Genomic DNA, 24,056 nt, shown 5'->3' with positions numbered 1-24,056 from the left:
GGCTGGGTCTCACCACGGTCACCTGGGTGAGACCCACAGCAGCGTCTTGTCTGTAACAGATAAGCTCCTATGTTTTGTGCGTGTTTTGCTGAACAGTGAATTGGAGAATGAGGGGATGGGAGCGTCTGAGGTTGTCTCTATGATAACTTATGGTGACTCACATGCTTTGGTGCTGGGAAGCGTGTAGCTCCAGACAGTTCAACGTGAGCTCTGGCTTCTGGTGAGTCTCTCATGTCACCAAATGGTTGGGGAATATGGCCAGGGGACTGCTGAGCTAGGGGATGTGTTCATCCCCTTTGCTGTGGGATGGACTGTCACCATTACCCATGCCACCACAGGACTCCCCTGCCGACCTGGGAGAGCTGGTGAGAGGGGGAGTGGGCAGGTATACCTTTCACTGCATAAAGTAGCTCAGAGTTCCCTGGTAGCCCCGGGGAAAAGGGAAAGCCTCGAAGTTGTCACTGGGGGACCTAGGTCTAGATCAGCCCCCGTCCCCCAACCCCACCCCCTGGCCAGGTGGAATGGCCTGGGCAAGCCTCAGCTCATCCTTGCAGTGACCACACCCATCTGACATGTTTCTGGAAGTTTCTTCTCTGCTGAGAGGGGGACGGGATATCCAAAGGCCACGTGTTCTAGATGCGCACTTGACCGTAGGATGCTGTGGTGGTTGACGGCAGGTAGCCAGAGTGGGCGGTTTAGGAAGTCCTGGCCTCACCCAAGAGCAAGCCTCGTCCTGGGCCACCCCAGGAGCCCAGCCTTGGAAGAGCAATGAGCTCACACGCAGCGCCCAGTGGCTGTCTGTGTTGGGAAACATTGCCAAGTCTGGGGGATTCACCCCATGGGTTCTGGAAAGCCGTTAGTAGGAAAACATGGTGTTTCTTAAAGCCCAGCTGTGTACTGTCCTGCTGAGAGGTGACCTGCCTGGCAGCTGAGGCTGGCAGTACTAGCACTTCTCTGCAGGTAAGTCCCCGAAGCCGAGAGCCGGGTACATGGGCACCTTGGTACCTGCTGGCTCCTTGCTTGGTCATGGTGGGGTCTTCTCCCATGAGCTGAGGGTCGGGGAGGGCACCCACTGGGGCCACAGCTGTGGCTGGGCATGAGGGCCTGCCTCGTGTGGCCGTGAGGGCGTGGGCTGGCTGCAGGCTGCATGCGAGGCTTTTATCTGCCCGCTGTGAGCAGGAGCTGAGACGGCGAGGCAGCTCTTGCTCCAGACTGGGACTCCCTGCCCTGCCAGCCCCGTCCTTACCAAGCTCCTCATGGGTCTCTGCCTCTGTAGAAAAGAGGGTCTCGTGGCAATCCACGGGCAGAGACCGTCACCAGCCTCCGTGTCCTCTCCGGTGGCGTGAGGTCTGGTGCCCCCTTACAGGCTGCTGCAGAGATGAGAGGAGAGAACGTGGATGTGGATCACAGAGATGCTCTAGAAACAGGGGTTCCCTCCTCCTTGCCTGACGGGGCTCGTTGCATTTCGAGTCCCCCCAACCCCCATCTCCAGTCTCTACTCTGGAGAGAGTCGGGTCAGTGGTTCCCTGGACGCTCCCTGACCACTGGGCGGGACGGCAGCCCGGCCAGGCCTCTGTAGCAGCACCCCCCGTCCTGCCATCCGGGTTGGAAGGCGGGGCCCCATCTGCATCTGTGGCGTGCGGCCAGGCTCGGGGCTCGGGTGCTGGGCTGCAGCATGCGGTCCGAGGTTGGATTCGGAAGGCAACAGTCGAGGACGCAGGCCTTTCTGGGAAGAGTGGGCCGTGTGCTCCCAGCTGGGTCCCCGTGGAGTCTTCAGTGCTGGTTTGCAGAGTGACTAGAGGACGGGCGTGCTGTTAGTGCCCACCGCCCTTTCAGAGCCAGCCTGGCGCTCTCGTCGAGACCTCCGGAAGCACGTGTCCTGATGCGGGGCTGGCTGGGGACCACGTGGGGTGAGTGGTGAGCGCCCCTCAGCCTGTTCTCTTCCTCGGCAGTGGCCACCGACGTCCCCATGGAGGCTTGCTGTGCAGACGGACATCGAATGGCCACCCAGCAGAGGGACTGCTCGCTGCCGTATGCCTCGGAGTCCAAAGAATGCAGGTATGTTTGCCAGCGGCTCCCGTGTAACCGCAGTGATGTTCCCCTAGCGGACAGCGGGGGAGGAAGGGCCGGTGTGCGCCAGAACCCCAGGTGCCCGGGCCGGGTCCACCCAGGCTGTGGGCGGTGTGGTGGGTGACCCTGCCTCCCGGAGCTGCTCTGTCCTCTGTGTGCCCGGGGGCCCCGCTCGGGCCTCAGCTTGCCCTTCCTGGCCACCTGTGATTGTCGGGGCATCTGTCCACTAAACTGGGCTGGAACCAGGAAGATCGGGGTCTGCAGCCTGCGCTGCCACAGCTGCAGCTGTGTGGGCAAGTCAGTTTCCTCCTAAGAGTTGGGGGCAGTTGTGGGGAGCAACTGAGGCCGGTGGATCGTTTGAGCTCAGGAGTTGGAGAACAGCCTGAGCAAGAGCGAGACCCTATCTCTCCTAAAAAAATAGAAAGAAATTAACTGGGCAATTTAAAATATATAGAAAAAAATTAGCCGGGCATGGTGGCACATGCCTGTAGTCCCAGTTACTCGGGAGGCTGAGGCAGGAGGATCGCCTGAGACCAAGAGTTTGAGGTTGCTGTGAGCTAGGCTGACGCCACGGCACTCTAGCCTGGGCGACAGAGTAAGACTGTCTCAAAAAAAAAAAAGCAGAGGAGATCATGTGATTCTTTGCAAATGGAAGCTCCAACTGCCTGTAGACCCTGGGACAGGCAACGAGGCAGGCCCAGGGCCATGAGTTCCACCTGCTAGTTGTTCACCTTACACAACAGCCAACATCTGGATCGACTAGCTTTATCCTTCTCTCCCTAAATTGAGGCAGGATCCCTCAAAATTAGAATTAATGATGAAAATAGGTAATGTTGATCATCACCATAAAATTAATAGTAAAAATAACAGCAGCACGTCATGGAGCACCTGCTTTGTGCCGAGCGTTTGAGGCATATCATCTCATTTAGCCTTGATACCGATCCCCGAGTGCCCAGCTGGTAATGACAACGACGTGAGGATTCGAACCCTGAGCAGGGGTCTGGGGGGCGAGTGTGGAAGCAGCCAGCGGCGGGCGTGCGTTTGTCTTCTCTGCCTCTAAGGCGAGTCCGGGCAGCCCCGGCTCGTGCGGCGGTGGGGTGGGGTGGGGGGCGGGGCGGGGTGCTGTCACAGGAAGAGCGTGCGGGGCAGCCCCGTTCGCCTCACCCTGAGGTCTGCGTTTGCGTTGGCACCAGCACTCGCCACCGCCTGCCAGCAGGGACAGCGGGCGTAGACCCTGGTTGAGGAAATTCTTGAAAAGTCGAAAGCATTATAGACCAAACAACGGAAGAGAAACCGGGAAACTCGCGCTGCTTGAATTGCCCGGAAGGCCCCGAAGTCGGTCGGGATTTACGGGGCGTGGCGGCGGCGCTGGCAGCGGAGCCGGCGCCCGGCGGCGCTGTTGACAGTCGGCGCTGGCGAGAGCTGGGCCGGTGCTGGGGACCTGGGTGGCCTTCCCGACGGGTGGCCCGAGCCAGCTCAGAGCCTCGGTTTCCCCGAATGTAAGGTGGGGACCATGATACCTCGCTTTCAGGGTTGCCATAGTGATCAGAGACAGAGTGAGAAACCCGCAGCACACAGCCCAACGGTGGGGCGCGTCAGCTTGCTCCGCTGAAAGGACACAGTGCCCCGGACCGGGCGGCTTAAATAGTCGGCAGTTGTTGCTTCCTCCAGTTCTGGGGGCTGGAAGTCCAGAGCAAGGTGTCGAGGGCTGGGTGCTCTGGGGCCTCTCCTTGGCCAGCAGGTGCTGCCTTCCCCGTGTCCTCACCGGGTCTCCCCTCTGTCTGTGCCCCAATCTCTTCTTCCTCTGAGGACACCAGTCCTGTTGGATTAGAGCCCACTCTAATGACCTCGTGCTACCTGCGTTGCCTCTTTGTTTCATGCCGGACAGGTAACAGGGTTTGAGAGAGGCACGTCTCACTCGTGAGTGTGAACGCCCAAGCCTCACACCCGCGAACTCCCGAAGGATCTCATCACCCCTTCAAAGGTCCCGTCCCCACGTGTCGTGTCGTCACCTTCAGGGGCACTAGGGACTATGACTTCCGCCGAGGAATTTTGGGGCCACTGTTATTAAACTCGCTGAAATCAAAGACTTAGAAAGTGAGGCATCCGCCCGGCGAGCCCCTCCGTGTGCAGGTGGAGAGAGTGAGGGGCGCTCTGGGCCCTGCTCGTGAGTTTGAGTTTTAGTCCCTACTGAATTTGTCACTGACTTCTACTCCCCGATGTCTTCGATAAGTTTTGGAGTTGTCTTTAATCCCCAGTGGTCCCAGAAAATACCCTCCCAGAAAATACTCAGAAAATACCCTGTTACCTACGTACCGGACGTTTGTTTTATGGTCTGCACTCGGCCAAGGCAACTTTCAAATGCACATTAAGAGATTTCTCGAGAAATGCGAGAACTGCCCCCTGCATGGGGACTTTCTTCTCTCCCACGGGAAGCAGGGGAGCCGGTCCAGCCTCCAGGGATCCCTGACTTGTTTCTGGTGGTTCCTGCCTCATCACATGGGGCCTCCGGAAATGCGCCGGATATGTGACTTTCTGTGTCACAGTGTCCCCAGAACATCTTATTGAATGCCCGGGACACCACTCGAGGGTCCCCAAATGTGAATGACCGGCCCTTTGTTTCACCGAGGCTCTGGGAAGCCAATTGGCCTGTCCCAGTGAGCACACGGGTCAGGGGCCACGTACCTGGCTGAGGCCACTCCGTGAGTTGGCCACTGAGCTGCCTGGCTGAGATCAGAGCTGAGCCTGGACCCTTGGGCTTCTGGGGAGGTGGAGCTCGTCTAGGAACTCAGCACGCAGTATCGAGTGGCCCTGCGGGGTCCTCGGTGGGGCACAACGCCCCCCAGCCCGCCCTCCCTCAGACCCCCACACTCAGAGCGCAGTGCCAGGCGGGGCCAAGGCCCTGTGTGCGGGGCAGGGCCAGCCGGGAGGTGATGCCCGGTGGTAGGGATTTTCTAGCAGCTTCAGCACGTGCTGTCTTTTTTAACGCAGGCAGGGAAGGGAGAGCAGATCAGAAGTCAAATTCCACGAATGAGGCTCTTCTTACCAGTGATATTTAAAAGGTACAAGAAACAGGGGTCACCGGCCTCTTGGCCAGTCCAGTTTTCTCTTTCGAAGTGGCGTTCTGCGAGGCTCCCAGCTGAAGTCAAATCCTCAGCCTGCCCTCATTCAGCAGACTGTTGCTGGTTCCTGATGCTCAGGCAGAGGCGGGTGGAGCAACGCGGGCGGGAGGCTCTGAGGGTCCTCGAGGCCCCAGGAGGTGGGGTCGGCTCCCCTGGGGGGCTGCGGGCTCAGAGGGCGCTGCAGGGAGGAGCCGGCCCCTCTGTGGTCTCGTGCTTTAGCCAGGCAAGACGAAGCGGCCTGAAGCCGCCCCAGGGCCACATTAGGGTGGGCAGGAGGCAGCAGCTCCAGTGTTTCCCCAGTTCATGAGCCTCCTTGACCAAGGCCCCTCATTCCCTAGGATCCAGATCCCAATACCCCTGAAGTGCTGGGTTAAACCAGCGAGTTAAACCCACGAGTCCTTGAGCGTCTTCTGGAGGAGTTTGGAAACACACCAAGCGGGCCCTAACTCGGGTCCTAATGCGGGTCCCGCGCTGACGTTTGTCCATCCTACGCCCTTCGCTTATTTCAGGATTATCCCTGAGGCCCTGGTGGGTGTCAGGCACCGTTCTGGGTGATCGGGGTAAACCAGGGAACAAGATGGGCAAAGTCCCCCGGCCTCCTGCAGGGGACGCAGGCAATCTGCAAAGCAAGGCGTAAGCTGTACGGTTTGTAAGGAGGCGCTGTGGGGGAGAGAGGAAAGCAAGCAACAGGGAACGAGGAACGAGCAGGGGCTTCCGGTCAGGGCGGGTTTGCAATTTGAGACAGAGCCGTCGGCCTCACCGAGAAGGAGGCAAGAGAGCGAGCCGTGTGGAGTGCGGGAAGGGCATCCCAGATAGGGAACAGCCAGTGCAGAAGCCCAGAGGAGAGGCTGTGCAGGCGCTATGGGCAGCGGCCAGGGGGCCGTGGGGCTGGGGCGGAGTGAGCAGGGGCCCTGGCGGGTGACCAGGATGGCTGAGAGGGCCGTGGGGGCCATTTTATTCTTTTTTGTTTTTTGAGACAGAGTCTCACTCTGCCTGGGCTAGAGTGCCGTGGTGTCAGCCTAGCTCACAGCAACCTCAAACTCCTGGGCTCAAGCGATCCTCCTGCCTCAGCCTCCCGAGTGTCTGGGACTACAGGCATGCGCCACCATGCCCGGCTAATTTTTTTTTTTTCTATATATTTTTAGTTGGCCAATTAATTTCTTTCTGTTTTTAGTAGAGACAGGGTCTTGCTCTTGCACAGGCTGGTCTCGAACTCCTGAGCTCAAACGATCCGCCCACCTCGGATTGCTAGGATTGTAGGCGTGAGCCACCACGCGAGGCCCTTGCAATCAGTCTTTCTAACTAAACACATACTGAGCGCCTTCTGTATGCCAGGTGCTGTGTGTGTCTGGGGGAGCGGGGGAGGGGAGGCCCCGCCACAGCCCGGCCCAGCCCGCCCTTCCCCACAGGATGGTCCAGGAGCAGTGCTGCCACAGCCAGCTGGAGGAGCTGCACTGCGCCACGGGCATCAACCTGGCCAACGAGCAGGACGGCTGTGCCGCGCCCCACGGTGACAACACCAGCCTGGAAGCCATGTTCGTGAAGGTGAGGACCCGCGCACCGTGGAGGGTCGCTGCCCATCCCTGCTAGCGAGCAGACCCGGGTCCCCTCCCAGCTGAGCGCTGCCCGTCTGCACCCCAGCCCCAGACTGCCTTTCCTAGTGGGCAGCAGGGGGGGGTGCCTGGCCCTGGGGGGCCACTCAGGGGTCCCTCCTCCTCCACCCAGTGCCCAGCCCTACGCTGGGGACCCAGGGCTGAAGTGAGCAGGCCTTGCCCTAAGGATCACCCGTCCCCAGGCTTTAGTCAGAATGCAGAATGACCTCTGTCAGAGCAGGGGTCCTCTGGGGCCTTCTAGAATCTTCTCAGTTCAGGCGAGGCACCCACCCACCCCATCCAGGAGGCCCTCAAGCTTCTCTGCCCCCAAACTAGTCAGGGCCCAGAGCTAAGAATGGGCTCTCACTAAGGCCTCTGATAGCACATGACCTCCATAACCACCCTGGAGGAGGAAACTGAGGTCCAGAGAGGCCCACAGTCCACAATGGCCTCTCGGCAGTCCTGTCAGGGACCCACAGGGGCTCCTGCACTGAAGGCGAGCTGTGAATAAAGGGCATAATCCCCTTCCCTGAGCGCTCCTGGGACCCCAAGTCCAGGCAGCTCATCCAGGGCAGCTGTGGCGTCAGGTATCCAGTGACTGCGCCCTGGCGGGTCTGGGCCCACAGACGCATCTGCCTGGCAGGTAGCTGTGCCCGTGTCCCCAGACTGGAGGGAAAGCGGGGTGCAGAAAAAGCACAGAACATTCTAACAGGAGGGGGAACAGATGCTTTGGCAGATGAGTGATTTGTGCTTCCGAGAAGGATGATCCCCTCCCCAGGAGGGGACGAGGAGCTGACGCTCCGGTACCTTCCGGCAGCAGAGGGGTGGAGGAACAGCCTGGAAGACCCATCAGCCTCCATAGAAAGGGCAAAAACCAGACCCTCGGCTCCTGCGGGGACTCTGGAAAGTTCTGTGCCCTCCATAGGACAACCACTTAGTAAGGACTTTAAAGTGGGGTTGCCATGTATCAGGGCAAATGTCACCCCCGAGACTCGGGTGCTAGGACACAGGGGCTCGGGGATCCGGGCTCCATGTGACAGTCGCAGCCGTGTCCCTTGCCCTTGCTTGACGACCTGTCTTGAGGTTCCTGTGCTTTTCAAAGGCACGACTCAGTTCCCGCTGCCCAAACCCCCAGCGCAAGAGGGGAGGGACGAGGGGCCTGTTGGTTCTCCCGGCACAGCGGAGGCCAGACCCTTGGGAGCCCTGCGTGACCCTCTTCCCGGAGGGGTGTGAGCAGGGCCGGGTGGCCGCTGGGCAGGGCAGGGCAGGGGTGTTCGCGGGGAGAGGAGGTGGAGCTCGCGCCGGGTCCCTTCAAAACCGAGACCTAGAAGATCTGGGGACGAAGGGTCCCTGCGTGCTTTTGCCATTTTCTGCCGACGTGTAGAAGTGGTACCTAAGCCGGACGTGGGTCATCACTGTCCAGGGTGCGTGGACAAGGGGGATCAGAGAGGCCCGCCGAGGCCCCGAGTGGGCCCCCGCCAGGCCACCTGTTCCTCAGCTCCTCCACCTGGCGTCTCCGCTGTGTCCGCAGAGGTGCTGCCACTGCTGCCTGCTGGGGAGGGCGGCCCAGGCGCAGGGCCAGAGCTGTGAGTACAGCCTCATGGTCGGCTACCAGTGCGGGCTGGTCTTCCGCGCGTGCTGCGTCAAGGGCCAGGAGACCGCGGACTTCGCCCCCGGGGACGTCGGGGACATCCAGGACACGGGTAACTGTCCCCTCTCCTCCCTTCCCTCCTGGGCAGTGCTTCAGTTCTCCAGGATATGTATGCGGGGGGAGGGGGAGGAATGTGTTTTTAAGGACACACAGTTGCTGGGGCCGGCCGGTCCCAAACCCACAGGGCAGCGGCAGGCCGGACCCGTAGGGGAGAGAGCGTGCGGCAGCGGGAGTGCCAGCCGTCTGCGGGCGGCTCCTCATTCCTGTGTGTGTGTGGGGGGGGGGCGCCCTCGTCCTTTAAGGCCTTCACCGATTCCATGAGTCCCCCCCCATGTTATGGAGGGTCATCGACTTTTCTCAAATCCACCTACTGAAATGTTAATCTTGCCTGAAAAACACCTTCACAGCAGCCTCCAGGCTAGGGTCGGACCAGATCTCCGGGTACCGGGGCCCCGCCAGGTGGACACACACAGTTGCCCGCCACAGTAGAGTGAGCATGCTCATCACCTTTGCCTTGTTAACACAGCCCCGTTCTCGCTGTCAGAGCCACTTCACCTTCGTAACCTGCCCCCGAGAGCCACCGTCGTGGGGCGGGGCTGAACGCTTGGGACCTGGGCTGACGCGGGTCTGCGTTTGTGTCCCTTGGGCCCCAGTCCCCTCATTGGTGAAACGGCGAGGATGCAGCCCCCCTCGCCGGGTTGCTGGGAGGGTGACGCAGGAGGATGGGTGTCATGTGTTTGGCGAGGGCCTGGCTCTAGGACCGTCTGCCCTGCCATTTCACCCTGCCCCTCCAGCAGCCCAGGGCCGCGAGGGTGGCCGGTCTTGCTCTTGTTCCCTGCAGGAGCGTCTGACGCTCATGGCCACGTGACCGACACTCGAGGAGGCGCGCCCTGGCCTTCGAGTGCCGGCCAGCTCCCTCTGTCCCGCTGCCGCCGGCGTGTGGCGAGGAGCTGGGGCTTCCTTGTGCATGGTGGGCTGCGCTCTTTCAAATGGCAGACACGTACTCAGCAGAGGGGTGCGGGACCCCCAGAGCCGCTTCCAGAGAGCCCCCAGCTGTGCGTCCACCACTGCTGCCCCCGTGTGTCCTCCACGTGTCTGAAGCCTCGTCACGTGGCTCAGGAGACTTCGTGGCTGTCTAGCGATCTCTTTCCGTCACGCAGTGGTCTCTCGTGCCGTATGGAAATATCCCCGGAAAGACGCAGAGTCTGCCTTGCCTGCGCTTGCCGTATGGCTTCGGGCCTGCCCTCTCCTCTCTCTGAGTTTTGTCCCCACTCTGTTAAAAAAAAAAGGGGGGACGGTGCAGGAAGGGGTTAAGAGAGAAGCCCGGCCGCTACCTCCGGCCGCTACCTCTGTGGCTTTGAGGCCCTGCGTCAAAGGGACCCAATTTCCACTTTTCTGTTCTCAATTTTTTAAGCCCTCCAAGGCCCCACGGACGCCATCCGGCTGATTTCAGATGTCGCAGTCGTAAAGGGGGATTGGGACCACATTCCGGCTCCTTCCTTGGCTTTTGAAATCAGAGAGGATGTTTTCATATTCAACAAACCCAGACTTTTCATCCCAGTGGAGGATTTGTCCCGCGTCTCCGGGAGGATTTTTGCTGATTTATGTCTGCAGCGTTTGGCAGTCTCGGGCGTGGGCTGGGGTTTCTGTGGCTCCCATGCTTTATCTCGCTTGTCTTTTATCTGCTCAGCTCCCTCCCGGCTTTCCTCCATCCTCTCTCCCCTGGGGGGGGGGATTTCCTCCCCCTCTCCCCGCAGTCAGGGGCACACCCTCCTCCCGCCTCTGCCCTGCGTGCGCGGGGGCCCACTGTGCTCCCAGGGGCCACACAGAGCGTCCTCACGCCAACGCCGGCTTGTGCTTGCGACAAGGACGGAGAACGAGGTTAAGCCTTTAGAAATGAATAGGACCGGCCGGGCGCGGTGGCTCACGCCTGTAATCCTAGCACTCTGGGAGGCCGAGGCGGGCAGATCAATCAAGGTCAGGAGTTCGAAACCAGCCTGAGCAAGAGCAAGACCCCGTCTCTACTGAGAATGGAAAGAAATTAATTGGCCAACTAATATATATAGAAAAAATTAGCCGGACATGGTGGCCCATGCCTGTAGTCCCAGCTACTAGGGAGGCTGAGGCAGGAGGATCACTTGAGCCCAGGAGTCTGAGGTTGCTGTGAGCTAGGCTGACACCACGGCACTCACTCTAGCCTGGGCAACACAGTGAGACTCTGTCTCAAAAAAAAAAAAAAAGAAATGGATATGGCTATTTGATAGAGTCAGTCTGGGGACACAGTTCAACCTGTAACACTAACCGTGCGCGCTGCCTTAGGCCTGGGCGGTGCGGCTGGGTGGATGGTGAGGCTGTGACCAGATCTGCTGGGCGGCCAGGGGTCGGGACCGTGTGACGGTGCCCAGCGCGAAGTTAATGATGACAGCCCCCCCCCTTCATGTCTGTGTTCTTTCTTTGTAATCAGTCTTGTAGGGATTTAACCTGCGTTTACAAGTGAAATTCTATTTTAAAAAGGACAAACTTAATATTTTAAGCTATTTATAAGATTTACTAATGGGCATTACTGTCCGATTTGACAAGACAAGAAAGTATTTGGAGTTTCTTCTAAAATAAGATGGGACACTGCGTTTGGATAAACATCGTCTTGGTCTCTTTTCCCCCTTAGGTAAGATTTCTGAGGTCGAAGAGGAGCAGGAGGACCCGTACCTGAACGACCGCTGCCGAGGTGAGGCGCCGTGGTCTCCTGCGAGCCATTTGGTGGCCGATACAGCTGAAGGGCAGCCAGTCGGTGCTGACCGCCCTGGGATTTGGGCCTGGTTTTGCCTTGGTTCACCCCGGGCAGTGCCCTGTGGCTGGGGCCAACCACAAGTTGCTTCTGCCCCTCGTGGACTGCTGGCCCCGCCCCTGCTCCTCTGTCTCTCCCCCTCCAGAGCTGGGCCCTGGCAGGGAGGGCCGGGGCACTTATGTGGGGGGAGGTGAAAGCTGGCCTTAAAGCCCTCCGTCCACCTAGACATGCCAAGCTCCCAGGCTCTGAGTGGTGACCGCCAGCTTCCCCCCGGGGCTGGGAGTCCCTCAAGGCAGGGGGCTAAGTGTCACTTGCCTTTGTGTCCCGGGAGCCCGGACTGACTGTACTGTCATTGCCATTGCTAATAATCATTTGTCTCACAAGGGGGACGTTTGCAAATTCAGAGTAAGTAGGGCCTTGCAGGTTTGTTTTTCATATGATAAAACTTTATTTCTCTTTCATGGAACATTCCCGCATGTCTGGACTGGCAGGTCTGCTCTGGCCTGCCCTGTGCTTGGGGTGTTAATTAGGGAGCCAGTTTAATCACAAAGCGATGTAGTCGGTGTGCAGTGACAGCTGGTTGGCACAGAGGCCTGGGAGGGGAGGGACAGAGAGCCCCAGAAAGTCTCGTAGTCCTCCCTGTGGGGGGGTGGGTAGTTGGTTTGCCACAGGTGAGGCTGGAGTAGCCGGGACGATAATGCTGAAAGGGAATTGGGGGCAGCAGAGTGGAAACCTGAAGCCGCGTGAAGGGTGCGGTGCCCCTGGTGGGGCTGGAAGGACGGAGGGAGAGGCCAGAGACGGGCGGGGGCAGGGCCCCGCAGGCCTGGGCAGCGGTTAGAGGTGCATCTCCTGGGACCTTTCCCTGGCAGATGCGTGTCCTGGTGAGATTTGCACTTTGAGCGTGACTCTGGCTGCCCTGTAGGGAGTGTGGCTGCAGGGGTGGGACCCGGGATGCTCAGAGAGCCCAGGTATAGGGAGGCTGCAGCCACAGCCAGGTAGTGGCCGCCAGAGCTGAGGCTGTAGTGGTGGGGACGGGGTAGCCGGGCCAGCTTGAGGGTTACGTCGGGGGCAGGTATGTGAGGCTCGTTCAGGGGCTGGCCTCCCACTCCCTCGGTGCCCGCGGCTGGTGGTGACAGGTGTGCTCTTCTCTGCCTCACCCCTGCCAGCTCCACTGTAACCTGCAGAGGCCACCTGCCTTGCCGGACCTGAGGCAGTCCCCAGAACCAGGCCTGGGGGGCTCACCTGTTAGGGCTGGGGTGGGCTGCAGCCCAGAGGTTTGCCTTCTTGTGTCCATCCCCCCTGAGGCCTTTCCCTGACCCGGCCCGGACAGGTCTGGGCCCCACTCACGCTCGCTCTGGTTCCAGGCGGCGGGCCCTGCAAGCAGCAGTGCCGCGACACCGGGGACGAGGTGGTCTGCTCCTGCTTTGTGGGCTACCAGCTGCTGCCTGACGGTGTCTCCTGCGAAGGTACGCGTCTCCGGCCCGGGTGGCAGCGGGACTGGCAGGTCGCCCACACTCGGGAGCCCGGGCTTGGGGTCTGAGCAGGGCCTGCCTTGCACAGCCGGGGCCCCGCACGCCGGTGGAGAGCAGCCCGGCACTGGCTTTCCACACTCCCTGGGGGCTGCCGTGCCACGGCCCGGCCAAGGCTCTCGTCCTCCGGGGAATGTAAACACCGGGGCTGGGAAAGGGGACCGGGTTTGGGGTCCCAGGGACTCTGGATCCAGGATCTGCCCAGTGGGCCTGGGCACAGCCTCTCCGGCCCTCCTCTGTGAGATGGGGAGATGGGGAAGATGCTGTCCCCTTGGGGTTCCTGGGGACCACATGGCTGCAGCCCATGGCCGGCACTTAGAGTGAGAGAGCCGAAGCTTCGCAGGGCAGAGAAATTGCTGCTTTTGCCTTGGTGACTCGGCTCGGTTTGAGGCGGGGAGGGCTTGGGTGCAGGGAAGCACGTCCATGGTGGCTTTTGGCACCTTCCTTCTGAGAGAGGGAAAGGACTGTTCGTTCTAGCTGGTGACTCCTGCGTCACCTTGGTCTCCCCTAGACATCAACGAGTGCATCACGGGCAGCCACAACTGCCGGCTGGGAGAGTCCTGCATCAACACGGTGGGCTCGTTCCGCTGCCAGCGGGACAGCAGCTGCGGGACTGGCTATGAGCTCACGGAGGACAATAACTGCAAAGGTACGGGATTCTCCGAGTCAGGCTCCTCCTCCCCCGGGTGTAGAGCCGGCGCGGTCGGGGGGAGGCATCGGCAGCGGGGTCTGGGGTGTGGGGTCTGGTCTCGGGGGTGCTGTGCCTGCTCCTCTGCACCGGGTGGGCAGTTAGGCCTGCGTGACCGAGACGCAGGGGGTCCTGGGCAGATGGGATGGAACGTGAAAGTGCTGACGGTGACGTTTAGGGCGTTCAAAGAGCTGACAGCCGTGCCCTGGTACCCATAGGAGAGATTTGCCATCTTACAGTGCCGAGTTCATAATGGCACATTTGGATTTCTAAAAAGGCTCAGTGCATGGTCATTTAAAAACAGGCATGGATTTCAAGTGCTCCCCTGCGCTTTCTACAAAAAAAAAAAAAACCAAAAACAAAAAAACACAACTATTTTTGCACAACAGCTGCCTTCCATCTGGTTCCAGGCTTCCCTAAAGTTCAAAGCACATCCCCGTCCCCTGCATGAAGACATGACATTCCTGGCTGCTGGCCGTTCCCCGCCGAGCCAGAGATGTTCTTTGGCAGATAAGGCTCTGATGAGGATCTTTTAGAATGTGGTTTTTTTGCAGAGGGTTTTAAGCCTTTCAGAAAGACAAAACCACTTGTATAAAAACGTGGATTATTGAATTATGAGGGTGACTCAAAAGCAAGGCACACCCTCCTGACGTCTGAGGGCCTCTGAGCGAGCTCGGTCCGCCCCACCCCTGCGCACCGGCCGGGCGGCGGGGACCCCGAGACCCCAGTGGTCGAGCCAGCTGCGTATACACATTTGCACATTTGTCAGGCTCGAACTTCAAAGGAAGGGCAGCTTTCATATCCTATCGTGACAAAAACCACTGTTAATATTTGCAATATCATGAAGCCTTCAGAATAAGTTTATAGAGACCATGTTTATTACCACTAAGATAATTGCTTTATGGGCTAAGCTAAACACACACTTAGCCCAAATGAATAATAATACATATATCTGCCAGGAAAATGCCTGGGTAATTTATTATATAACAGAAAGTTTGCCTCTTAAGAGCCTTGGCAACAAAAGTCAGCATGCTACGCCCTTAGCAGCCGGAGCACTGTTCAGCTCACTGAAGCCCCTTTTGGTGCACGAGCTTTCTGTTGGGATGTTGTGGGTATTAGTCTGAGTAATGAGCATTAAAAAGAACTTTCTTGTGATTTTAAAGTGTTGTAAGATGCTTCTGGCAGGACTCTTGCTAACAATTTCCTTTTTTTATGATGTACCAGATATTGACGAGTGTGAGAGTGGTATTCATAACTGCCTCCCCGATTTTATCTGTCAGAATACTCTGGGATCCTTCCGCTGCAGACCCAAGCTACAGTGCAAGAGCGGCTTTATACAAGATGCTCTAGGCAACTGTATTGGTAAGACACGCTGCCGCCAGGGCTGGCGGGGTGCTCCAGCGGGGGCCGTGATCCAGTTACGGGCCAGGCCTCTGCAATCCGAGGGTCTGCATAGTCTTGAGGATGGGGCTGCAAGCTGTAAAGGGCTGGACGACGGATATTTTAGGCATTGTGGGCCCTGTGGTCTCATAGTCAGAGCAGCCACAGGCCATATGTGAACAGATGGGTGTGGCTGTGTTCCAATAAAACTTTATTTGCAAAAACAGATGGCCAGCTGTGTTTGGCCCATGGCCTGTAAATTTCCCAATGTTAGATGAAAGAGTTTGGATTTCAGAGTCAGAAACGTTTTTTAATTGGTTGACCTAAGAGCATTACTTCCTCTGAGCCTCGATTTCCTCTTCTGTGAAATGGGAATAACCATACTATCCGGCCGACAGGCTGGAGCGTGAAGTAAGCGCATATCAAGTGCCTGGTGCGTGACAAATGCTCAGTAAATGGCAGTTCCCTGCCATGGCCATGTGATCTCTTAAGACTTGTTTTTAAAAATCCTCTGCTAGCTGAGCACAATGGCTCACGCCTGTAATCCCTGCACTCTGGGAGGCCGAGGCAGGAGGATAGTTTGAGCTCAGGAGTTCGAGACCAGCCTGAGCAAGAGCGAGACCTCGTCTCTACTAAAAAAAAAAAAAAATAGAAAGAAATTAGCTGGACAACTAAAAGTATATATATAAAAAAAATGAGGCGGGCATGGTGGCGCATGCCTGTAGTCCCAGCTACTGGGGAGGCTGAGGCAGGAGGATCGCTTGAGCCCATGAGTCTGAGGTTGCTGTGAGCTAGGCTGACGCCATGGCACTCTGGCCTGATCTCCAAAAAAAAAAAAAAAAGTTCCTCTGCTAGTAGTTGCATACATAGAAAGTGGAAGGGATGGTGGTTACCAGGGTCTGGGGGTAAGGGTCAGTGTTTCATGACTGCAGAGCTTCAGCCTGGGAAGACGAAAAACGTGCGCAGTTGGGTGGTGGTGGTGGCTGCACAGCAGTGAGAATGTGCCGATGCCACTGGACTGTGCACTGAGACTGATGACGCCGGCAAATTTTATGTTACGTACATTTCATCGCAATAAGAAAAAATTGCTATGTTGCTATCAGAGAAAGACAACGAGAAAGGAGAGAAAGTCCCATGAGAACCCAGGGTAGAGATGGGAGGTCAGGGCAGGGGTGCTGGCGTGGGGGGAGCAGCGTGGGCTGGGGCCGGGGTGCCGGCCACCGGGTCACCGCTATCGGTGTCCGAGTCCAGATCTGCGCTTCCCTCGCCCTCTGCCAGGCAGAAGCTCCTTTAAAAAGGTCAGAGAGATTTCTGGGGAGAAAAGACGAGGCGACCCAGCTGCAGATGCCCCTAGTCAGAACCCCCGCCGCCCCCACCTTGGGTGGCTCTGTCAGGCCGGCCTGCCGTGAGCTCGGGGCTGCAAATCTCCATCTCATTTCCGTCTCAGCTTTTTCTTAGATCATCTCTGTATTGGCCACGTGTTTGAAATGGTTGGGATCGAACGCTTTTCCCCACACCCCATTTTCTCAACCACCTCGAGATACGCAAAGACAACTGGAGCAGTCAGCCCTTAGCATAGAGGCCCCCTCTGGAGCTCCCCCTGCGTCCCTCCCGCCTCCTCCCGGCCTCCCTTTCCTCCCGAGGGGGAGGCTCCTGAGCTGGCTGCCAGTTGGCCCCTCGCCAATCTCGGGAGGCCCCCGCTCTCCCGGGCCCGGGAGGGAGAAGGGTCCTGCCCAGACCTGCGGCCCGCTTAGAGGGGCCGTGGAGAGGGGGCCGGCAGCTGCTGAGGACGGAAACCCTGACTCATGGCAAAATCAGCCCCGATGGCCACAGAGAAACAGCGTTTGCGAGTCTCAGCGTGGCCCTGATTTTCGCTGCTACGTGTGCAACGCTGTGTAGGGCCGGGGCACGGGAGCAGTGGAGGAGGGACCGTCCCCTCCCTGTCCAGCCTTAGACTGGGGGGAGAGCCGGCTGCCCGCAGAAGCCCAGCCCGGCGGCACTTGGTTCTTCCGAGCCATCTCTGCGGGTGCTCAGTGGCAGTGTCACAGCGCTGAGAGTGTCCCCTAGGGCTGGGGTACGCGCTGTGTGCTCTCAGTGTTTGCAACCAGGGTCAGGATTCATTCTTTTAGAAACTTAACCTCTTTTTACTTCAAACGCTATTTACCAATAAGCGAACAAAGCTAAACATAGAAAATACGCGCTCGGCCTTCCGGGCTCTGTCCCTGCGGCGTTTGTACTTCTTATGAAGATGGGACTGGACTTTTCTGCCACTAGCTTTTGTCCCCACTGGACGATGTAGCTAGGGGTCACTTTATGTCAGCACCTCTATGTTACCTTTTTTAAAATGCCTGCATCAGCAGAAATAACTCTTTCTATGGAAAAAGTGTTATCTAGATGGAGGCAGTTTCAGGCCATCTGGGAGAAGGCTGCAGGGAAGCGCTGACCCCCCGGAGCCCGAGTCCGGCTTTCTGGGGCTCCCAGAACCGTTCTCAGGGCCGCAGAGCCTGTCCCTCCCTCCTCTGGCCACGCAGCCTGTCGCAGGGGAGCCCTGCCCGCGGGGCGGCTCAAGGGAGGGATCAGGGTCTTTGAAAGCAGAGGCCTCTTTCCCTGTTTGTTATACAGCAGAGAAGTTTCTAGGACCTTGGGGTTGAGTCACTGAGGGCCTGCAGCTGTCCTGTCATCTTCAGGTTTTCTTTGTTCTTTTTCTGCAAGTCCGTCCCTCCTTCCTGCTGTCTTCCCTCTGCCCTGGTGGGAGGAGGGAGGGGGCCGGAGCTCCGCTTCCCACGCGCTAGGCTGCCCCGGCCTGGGCAGGTGCACAGGGCCCCTCCTGGGGCCGGGAGGGGTTCCACCGAGTCCCGGAAGCACTGGCTGAAACAAAGGGAACAGGGACCCCTTTTTTTTCCTAAGTGTTAAATATTCTTTATTCGATATAACACATAAACCACACTAGAATGCCTTTTGATAAGTAGAAGGCAGCATTTTAGTAGACACGGGAGATTAGCTTGGCAGAGTGAGGACCAAAAGCGTATAGTAGACGTGGCTGCCCCGTGTCCAGCCCTCGCCTTTAGCAGGCTAATGAGCGCAAGTTAGAAGGCCGGGGAGTCTCGCTGGGTTCTGGGACAGTGAAGGGATTTCCCTGGTATTTAAATATATTCGCATAACCAGTTATGCAAGTCTCAATATAAAACCAATTTCACTAGGTTCTGAGATGGCAATCTACCATCTCTGTGAAAAGTTGAATGTGACTAATTAAATCCAGTCTGTCTTTAGAAGGGGAAAAGAGTGATAGCATTTACCAAGTTGGAATTACTATCAAAATTCAGAACACCGAGTTAACCACAAGCCAGTCTTAGTTAAATCAGTTTCTTATTGTCCAGGAAAAATACTCAGTCACTCTTTCATGATCTGAATTCTGGTGTATAAGACCAATCAAATTATAGCACACATAGAAAAAGTCATGAGCTATTTCTGTTTTGTAATAAATAAGGCAGTGGCCAATTACTACTCTTTAGTAGCTCTTTTGAGATAAGCTATCAAGTCTGCCCTTTCTCCCTTGTCTTTTTTTTTTTTTTTTTTGAGACAGAGTCTCACTTTGTTGCCCAGGCTAGAGTGAGTGCCGTGGCGTCAGCCTGGCTCACAGCAACCTCAATCTCCTGGGCTCAAGCAATCCTCCTGCCTCAGCCTCCCGAGTAGCTGGGACTACAGGCATGCGCCACCATGCTGAGCTAATTTTTTCTATATATATGTTAGTTGGCCAATTAATTTCTTTCTATTTATAGTAGAGACAGGGTCTCGCTCTTGGTCAGGCTGGTTTTGAACTCCTGACCTCAAGCAATCCGCCCACCTCGGCCTCCCAGAGAGCTGGGATTACAGGCGTGAGCCACCGTGCCCCGCCTCCGCCCAGAGTCTTGTGCTGGCCTTCCCTTTCCACGACGTTGCCCCGGGCATACTTCCGAACAAAACTCTCCTTGCCTTGCTCAGCATCACACCTGTCTAATTCTCTCTTTGGTTGCTGGTGGTGGAAGGTTCCCGGCCGGAAGCCAGACATTCCTCTCTCTTGGAACGGGGACCCTGATGCTGGGATTTCTCAGGCGTTTCCCACGGGAACCTCGAGGAGGGAGAGCTTGCACACTGGGTCCCAAACTCATCGGGTCTTTCACATTGCTTGTTCTTTGTGTGCTCGTCCATTCATTCATTCCTTCATCGATCACCTGATCCTTCCCGGGGACTCCCAAGGGACACTGTCACTCCACAGAGCAGTTTGGGACACGTAGCCTGGGAGGGGACAGTGCAGGGCTTTGGGGGACGGTGCGCTCAGTCTGCAAAACGCCGCATTTATTCTTGATACAAGGCCGGCCGCCCAGCTGTTTCCATAAAGGGCTAAGAAGCAAACATTAACTTCTCGGGGCCGTCAGGGTGTCCACGGCAGCTACTCCGCTCTGCTCTTGCATCCTGAAAGCAGCAGTGCGTAGACAGCACGGAACAGAGTGGGCCTGGCTTCATGCTAATAAAACTTTATTTACAAAAGCAGGCAGTGGGCTGCCTTTGGCCTGATGGCAGTGGTTTGCTGACCACTGATTTAAGGGACCTCGAACTGGCTGGGAGGCAGGAGACCCCGGTTCTAGACCCGGGTCCCGGTTGGCCCCTGACTCCAGCTGTGAGGCCAGAGAGCTACTTTATCTCCCTGGGCCCTGATGTCCTGTGTATAAAGTGCAGATGACAATGTTGTCTTGCTCAAAGGCCCTTGGGTGTCCAGAGGATGCGCCTAACTTGCAGGCTAGCTATGGGGGCTGAGGGCGATGATGGGCATAAAAGCTTTTGCACACTGTAAAGTGCTGTGTGGTCAGGGTGAAGGCCGACCCCAGGGGAGATGGGGAGTCAGGGCCGATTCAGTTGATGTCAGAGGAGGGCGGGCTTGGCCGGGGGCTGGGTGGGGGGGAGGCATAGCTGCCCCTTGTTCTGACTCACGCTCAGGGGCCTCCCCTGTGGCTTCCTTCCCTTTATCCCCCCCAGTCCCTGGGCGCTAGCAACTGTCTGAACAAGGTCATCTTTAAAACTTAGGTCCTTTTCGAAGACGACCTCTAGTAGGAGGTGCAGTCTGTGTGTTTGCACCTGAATTTGAGCAGAGGGAGTGAACTGGTGTGTAGGCCAGTCCTCCTGGGTCATCCACTGGGTCACACTCGCACGTGGTGTGTTCACCAGAGCCCCCCCCCTCCATTGGAGGCGTGTCCACTCTGGGAAGGGGACCCGTGTACAGTGAGCTCAAGGCGCTGTGGCACTTCCCAGCCGGGCCCGAGTCAGCCCGGCCCGTGGAGCGTTCGTGGGGAGTCGGCAGGAAGGCCTGGCTGCCGGGAGACGTGGGGGGCTGGGTGGCCCATCCCGGAGCAGCAGGTGTGTTGTTGGAGCCTGAGTGTCCTGCGTCCTGAGCTTGGCTGGGCCAGAGTGTTGCTGCAGCGTGGAGTCACCTGTCTCCTTCGCACGGTGCGCAGGGAAGGGGCGCCACTTCCCTGCGTGGGGCCCGGCGGGCAGGTGCAGAGCAGGCGCGGCAGCCCATGGTGGTGTCGGAGCCTTAGGGTCAGGAAGAGAGCCAGGAGGTGGTTCGTGAGACAATGTGTGGTGTTGGAATTTGGGGACCAGTTGGGACACTGCCGTGTGGGCCAAGGTGAGGGCTCATAGCATCTGCATTCGTGGTCTTGCAAAGATGAGAAAAGGAGGGTTTCCTTGGAGGTCTGATCGTTGGGTTCTGGGCCGGCCTCCATGTTTAACCACGTCGTCTCTGTCTTTCCCCGTGTAGATATCAATGAGTGTTTGAGTATCAGTGCCCCGTGCCCAGTGGGGCAGACATGCATCAACACGGAGGGCTCCTACACGTGCCAGAAGAACGTGCCCACCTGTGGCCGTGGCTACCATCTCAACGAGGAGGGAACTCGCTGTGTTGGTTGGTATTAAAAGAGAAAACATCCTTTATCCACTTGGGGTATGTAAAAAGATAAAAAGAAAAAAGAGAAAAAAAGAAAACAACTTTTCTATCTGCTTCAAGCACACGCCCTCCCTTCCCTGGAAGTGGAGAGTTGATTCCTAAAGCGAAGGCGTTTCTGCCGTTCCATCCATCCCGTTGCCGATCCCAGGCACAGGCCTTTATGGTCTTGCCTGGACCATTGCAGTAGAACACCAGCCTGTCCGCTGCACCAGCCTCGCCTCCTTCAGCCTGTCCAGGTTGTCCTGAGCCCAAAGCGCTGCCACCCTTCCCTGCTCCCAGTTCTGCAGCAGCTCCCCACTGGTGACAAAGGACAGATGCCCCTGCTTACAGTTGAGCCCTCCTGAGCCAGCCCAACTTCACGGACCTTATGATCCACATGAAATAGGTCTTGCCACTCCCCAAACAAACACGGCCCTTTCCTGTCTTGTGTGGTTTTTTGCTCTTGTGTCATTCCCTCTGTGCACCTGCCCCTACAGTCCTTTGTGTCCAGGGCACCTGGCCTGCCCGGATCCCTGCCAGGGAAGGGGCTTCTTCCCGAGACTCCCAGGACACTTTCTCAGTATCTCCCAGGTCACTGGGCATTTCCTGCCTTCAGGAGGCTCGTTGCTGGCCAGCCAGAGCTGGTCTCCCTGCAGGCAGGGGCTGCCTCTGGCTGGGCTGTCCCCCCAGCATGGGGCCCGGCAGGTAGCAGGTGCCCCGTGAAGTCCTGTTGAAGGACATGGATGCTGCTTATCAGTGTACATTCCCCAAGGAGGGCTGCTTTCTTGTCTTCCTTTCTGATCATCTTGGGGGTGGGGGGAGGAACCACACTAAAGGTTTTTCAACATGTCTCTCTCTCTCTCCTTTGCAAGACGTGGATGAGTGTTCGCCCCCCTCGGAGCCCTGTGGGACGGGGCATCACTGTGTGAACTCCCCCGGCAGCTTCCGCTGCGAGTGCAAGACTGGCTACTATTTCGACGGCATCAGCAGGATGTGTGTGGGTACGTGGGTGTCCCTGCAGGCCGCGGGGACCCCGCCAGGTGGCACCATAGAGTACACAGTCTGTGGCACTTGCAGTGACCACGGTCCCATCCTCATCTCAGAAAATCCCAAGTGCAGGCAGACCCGGGAGAGGACCCCGAGCTGGGAGACCCTGTGCTGGTGCAAGCTCTGCCGCTGCCCAGGGGCGGCCACTGGCAAGGCCCTCCCCACCTGTCGAACAGGACAGGTGTTCCGCTTGACCCAAGATGAGACAGGTCTACAAATGCCCAAAGCGTTAGTGATCACCCAGAGATTCACTGCCGACCTGCAGGCCCATGGCAGCCAGTCACGTGTCCTTAGCCCAGGGCCATGAGGGCCAGACCACCCACCAGGGGTGAGGTCAGACGCCACCGGCCAACGCCTGCCGTCACCGAGCCAAGGTGCTCGGGGGAGGCTGGTGGCTGCCCCTCCAGCCCTCACCTCTGCCAGGTCCCGGTGGACCCTCCTTGTGGGCACTGGTCGCGGACTGGCGGGAGGGCATGCGACCAGATGAGCCACCGTGGAAGGAGCACGAGGCTCGCCCAGTGGACAGGCGGGTGTAGCCGGGTGGTCCCAGCTCCCCCTGACTTGCCCTGTGCTCGGGACGGTGGCTTTGCCTCTGTCCTCGGGGAACTGAGGCGGAGGGAGGAGGCGGGGGGGCGAGTGGACGTTGCTCCGAGCCGCCCTGCCCCTCGGTTTCAGATGTCAACGAGTGCCAGCGCTACCCCGGCCGCCTGTGTGGCCACAAGTGCGAGAACACGCCAGGCTCCTACCTCTGCAGCTGCTCCGTGGGTTTCCGGCTCTCGGTGGACGGCCGGTCGTGTGAAGGTGAGGGCCCGTCCGCTCCCTGCCCCCCCGCCTCCTTCGGGGGGCCGCCTTGTTTGGGGCCAGTTTGCGTCCGTTTCCCAGCGCACGTTAGCAGGGAAGGAAGTGCCCGTAAAAACTTGCTGGGCGGAGAGGGCGGCCCGCCTGCCCGGTTTGTCCTGCAGACACCCGCCCTGCACGGCCGCGTGGGGACTGGCAGCTGCTGCAGAGGCTGCGAGGGATGTGGCCACGAGCGTGGGATTTGGGGGTGTGAGACCCACGGATTAGGATCATGTGACCGTGGGGATGCCTGACCTCACCCTGCCTCAGTGTCCTCACGGGGGAAATGGGTTGATGCATTGAGGAGAAACAAGAGCTGGACCCTTGTGTGAAGGCCGGGTGACAGCTTTTATTCCAGCCACTGCAGCGGGGGCAGAGACGTCAGGGCACGTTGATCTCAAGTCCCCCAGGGCAAAAGGAGGGAGGCTTTGTGACCGCCGGAGCTGGACAGGACGTGCGGAGCCTGTGGCCGCCGTGATTCGGCCGCCTGTGCCTGCTCTCCGGCGCAGGCTGAGCTTAGCCCTGCCCGCCCACGGAGACCGGGGACAGGGCCCCCTGCCTTCCCGAGGGTGACGTTCCGAAGGAGTGCCTCTCCAGCCCTTGAGAGAGACACACCTGGGGTGCGGAGGGAGTGCCAGCGACAAAGAGGCAGAAAAAGGATCCACATTTGCAAGTTGTTCCAGAGTAGATGCTTCTAAGATAGAGGGAGTTGGGGCCTGTGGCCAGGTCCGGGCCGGAACCAAGAGTAGATATTTTGGCAGTGTCAAGCTTCCTTGGGCAGGCGGTTTAAGGGGGCTGGGGGCCCCGTCTTAGGGACATGGTCTTGGGCCGGTGGAAGCCGTGGTGAAGTTGGGGCAGGTCGCTGGTGTGGGGCTGGGCGGCCATTCACGCGGTTCTCAGGTAGCACCACTGGCCTCCTGGCCGACGGGACGTGCCAGGGTCACATGGGCAGCACGTGCAGCCTGGGGTGCCTGCAGGTGCCTGCAGGTGTCACTAGGTGCCTGCACATGCCACTAGGTGCCTGCAGGTGCCTCATCTTGGACGGGGATTGGGTTCTGAGCACGGCAGAAAGAGAGCTTTGGCGGCGTCCCCTTGCCCTCCTCGCTCTGCCTGGCGCGGTGCGCTGGCCCAGAGGGCGGCTTCTGGAGCCGGACCCAAGATGTGACAGGTCTTAAAATTCTGGGTTAAGAAGGAGCCCTGGCCGGGGAGATGGTCACAAGAGTCGGCTGTGCCAGCGTGTGCTGCCGTGCTCGTGGTTCCCACGCTGGAGGGTGCGTGGGGCGGTAGGGCCCTGGGCCCTCGGCCTCCCTGGTCCCAGGCCTGTATTCAGGTCTTCTCTCTTCTGCCATTTGTGTGGCCTTAAAGAAGTAACTCAGCACTTGTGGGCCTCAGTGTC

At 58.4% G+C, this 24,056-nt stretch overlaps 1 protein-coding gene and 1 pseudogene across 2 annotated transcripts in view; one reads left to right on the top strand and one right to left on the bottom strand.

Annotated features, from left to right (window-relative positions):
• Positions 1-24,056, top strand: part of FBLN1 (fibulin 1) — an 83,971-nt gene that overhangs the window by 10,578 nt on the left and 49,337 nt on the right. For both annotated transcript variants that reach the window (XM_012757376.3, XM_012757382.3), the window contains exons 2-11: positions 1,953-2,058; positions 6,602-6,737; positions 8,316-8,487; positions 11,101-11,160; positions 12,585-12,686; positions 13,261-13,398; positions 14,662-14,799; positions 20,612-20,755; positions 21,649-21,777; positions 22,499-22,624. In XM_012757376.3, coding sequence (XP_012612830.2) covers positions 1,953-2,058; positions 6,602-6,737; positions 8,316-8,487; positions 11,101-11,160; positions 12,585-12,686; positions 13,261-13,398; positions 14,662-14,799; positions 20,612-20,755; positions 21,649-21,777; positions 22,499-22,624 — 1,251 coding nt within the window. The remainder of the gene's footprint in view (positions 1-1,952; positions 2,059-6,601; positions 6,738-8,315; positions 8,488-11,100; positions 11,161-12,584; positions 12,687-13,260; positions 13,399-14,661; positions 14,800-20,611; positions 20,756-21,648; positions 21,778-22,498; positions 22,625-24,056) is intronic.
• LOC142873654 (uncharacterized) lies at positions 3,944-4,036 on the bottom strand (annotated as a pseudogene).

Source organism: Microcebus murinus, chromosome 10 (genome assembly GCF_040939455.1).
Source record: "Microcebus murinus isolate Inina chromosome 10, M.murinus_Inina_mat1.0, whole genome shotgun sequence".
In the NCBI taxonomy this organism is placed as follows: domain Eukaryota; kingdom Metazoa; phylum Chordata; class Mammalia; order Primates; family Cheirogaleidae; genus Microcebus; species Microcebus murinus.
This window is presented reverse-complemented; position numbering and strand designations above follow the sequence as displayed.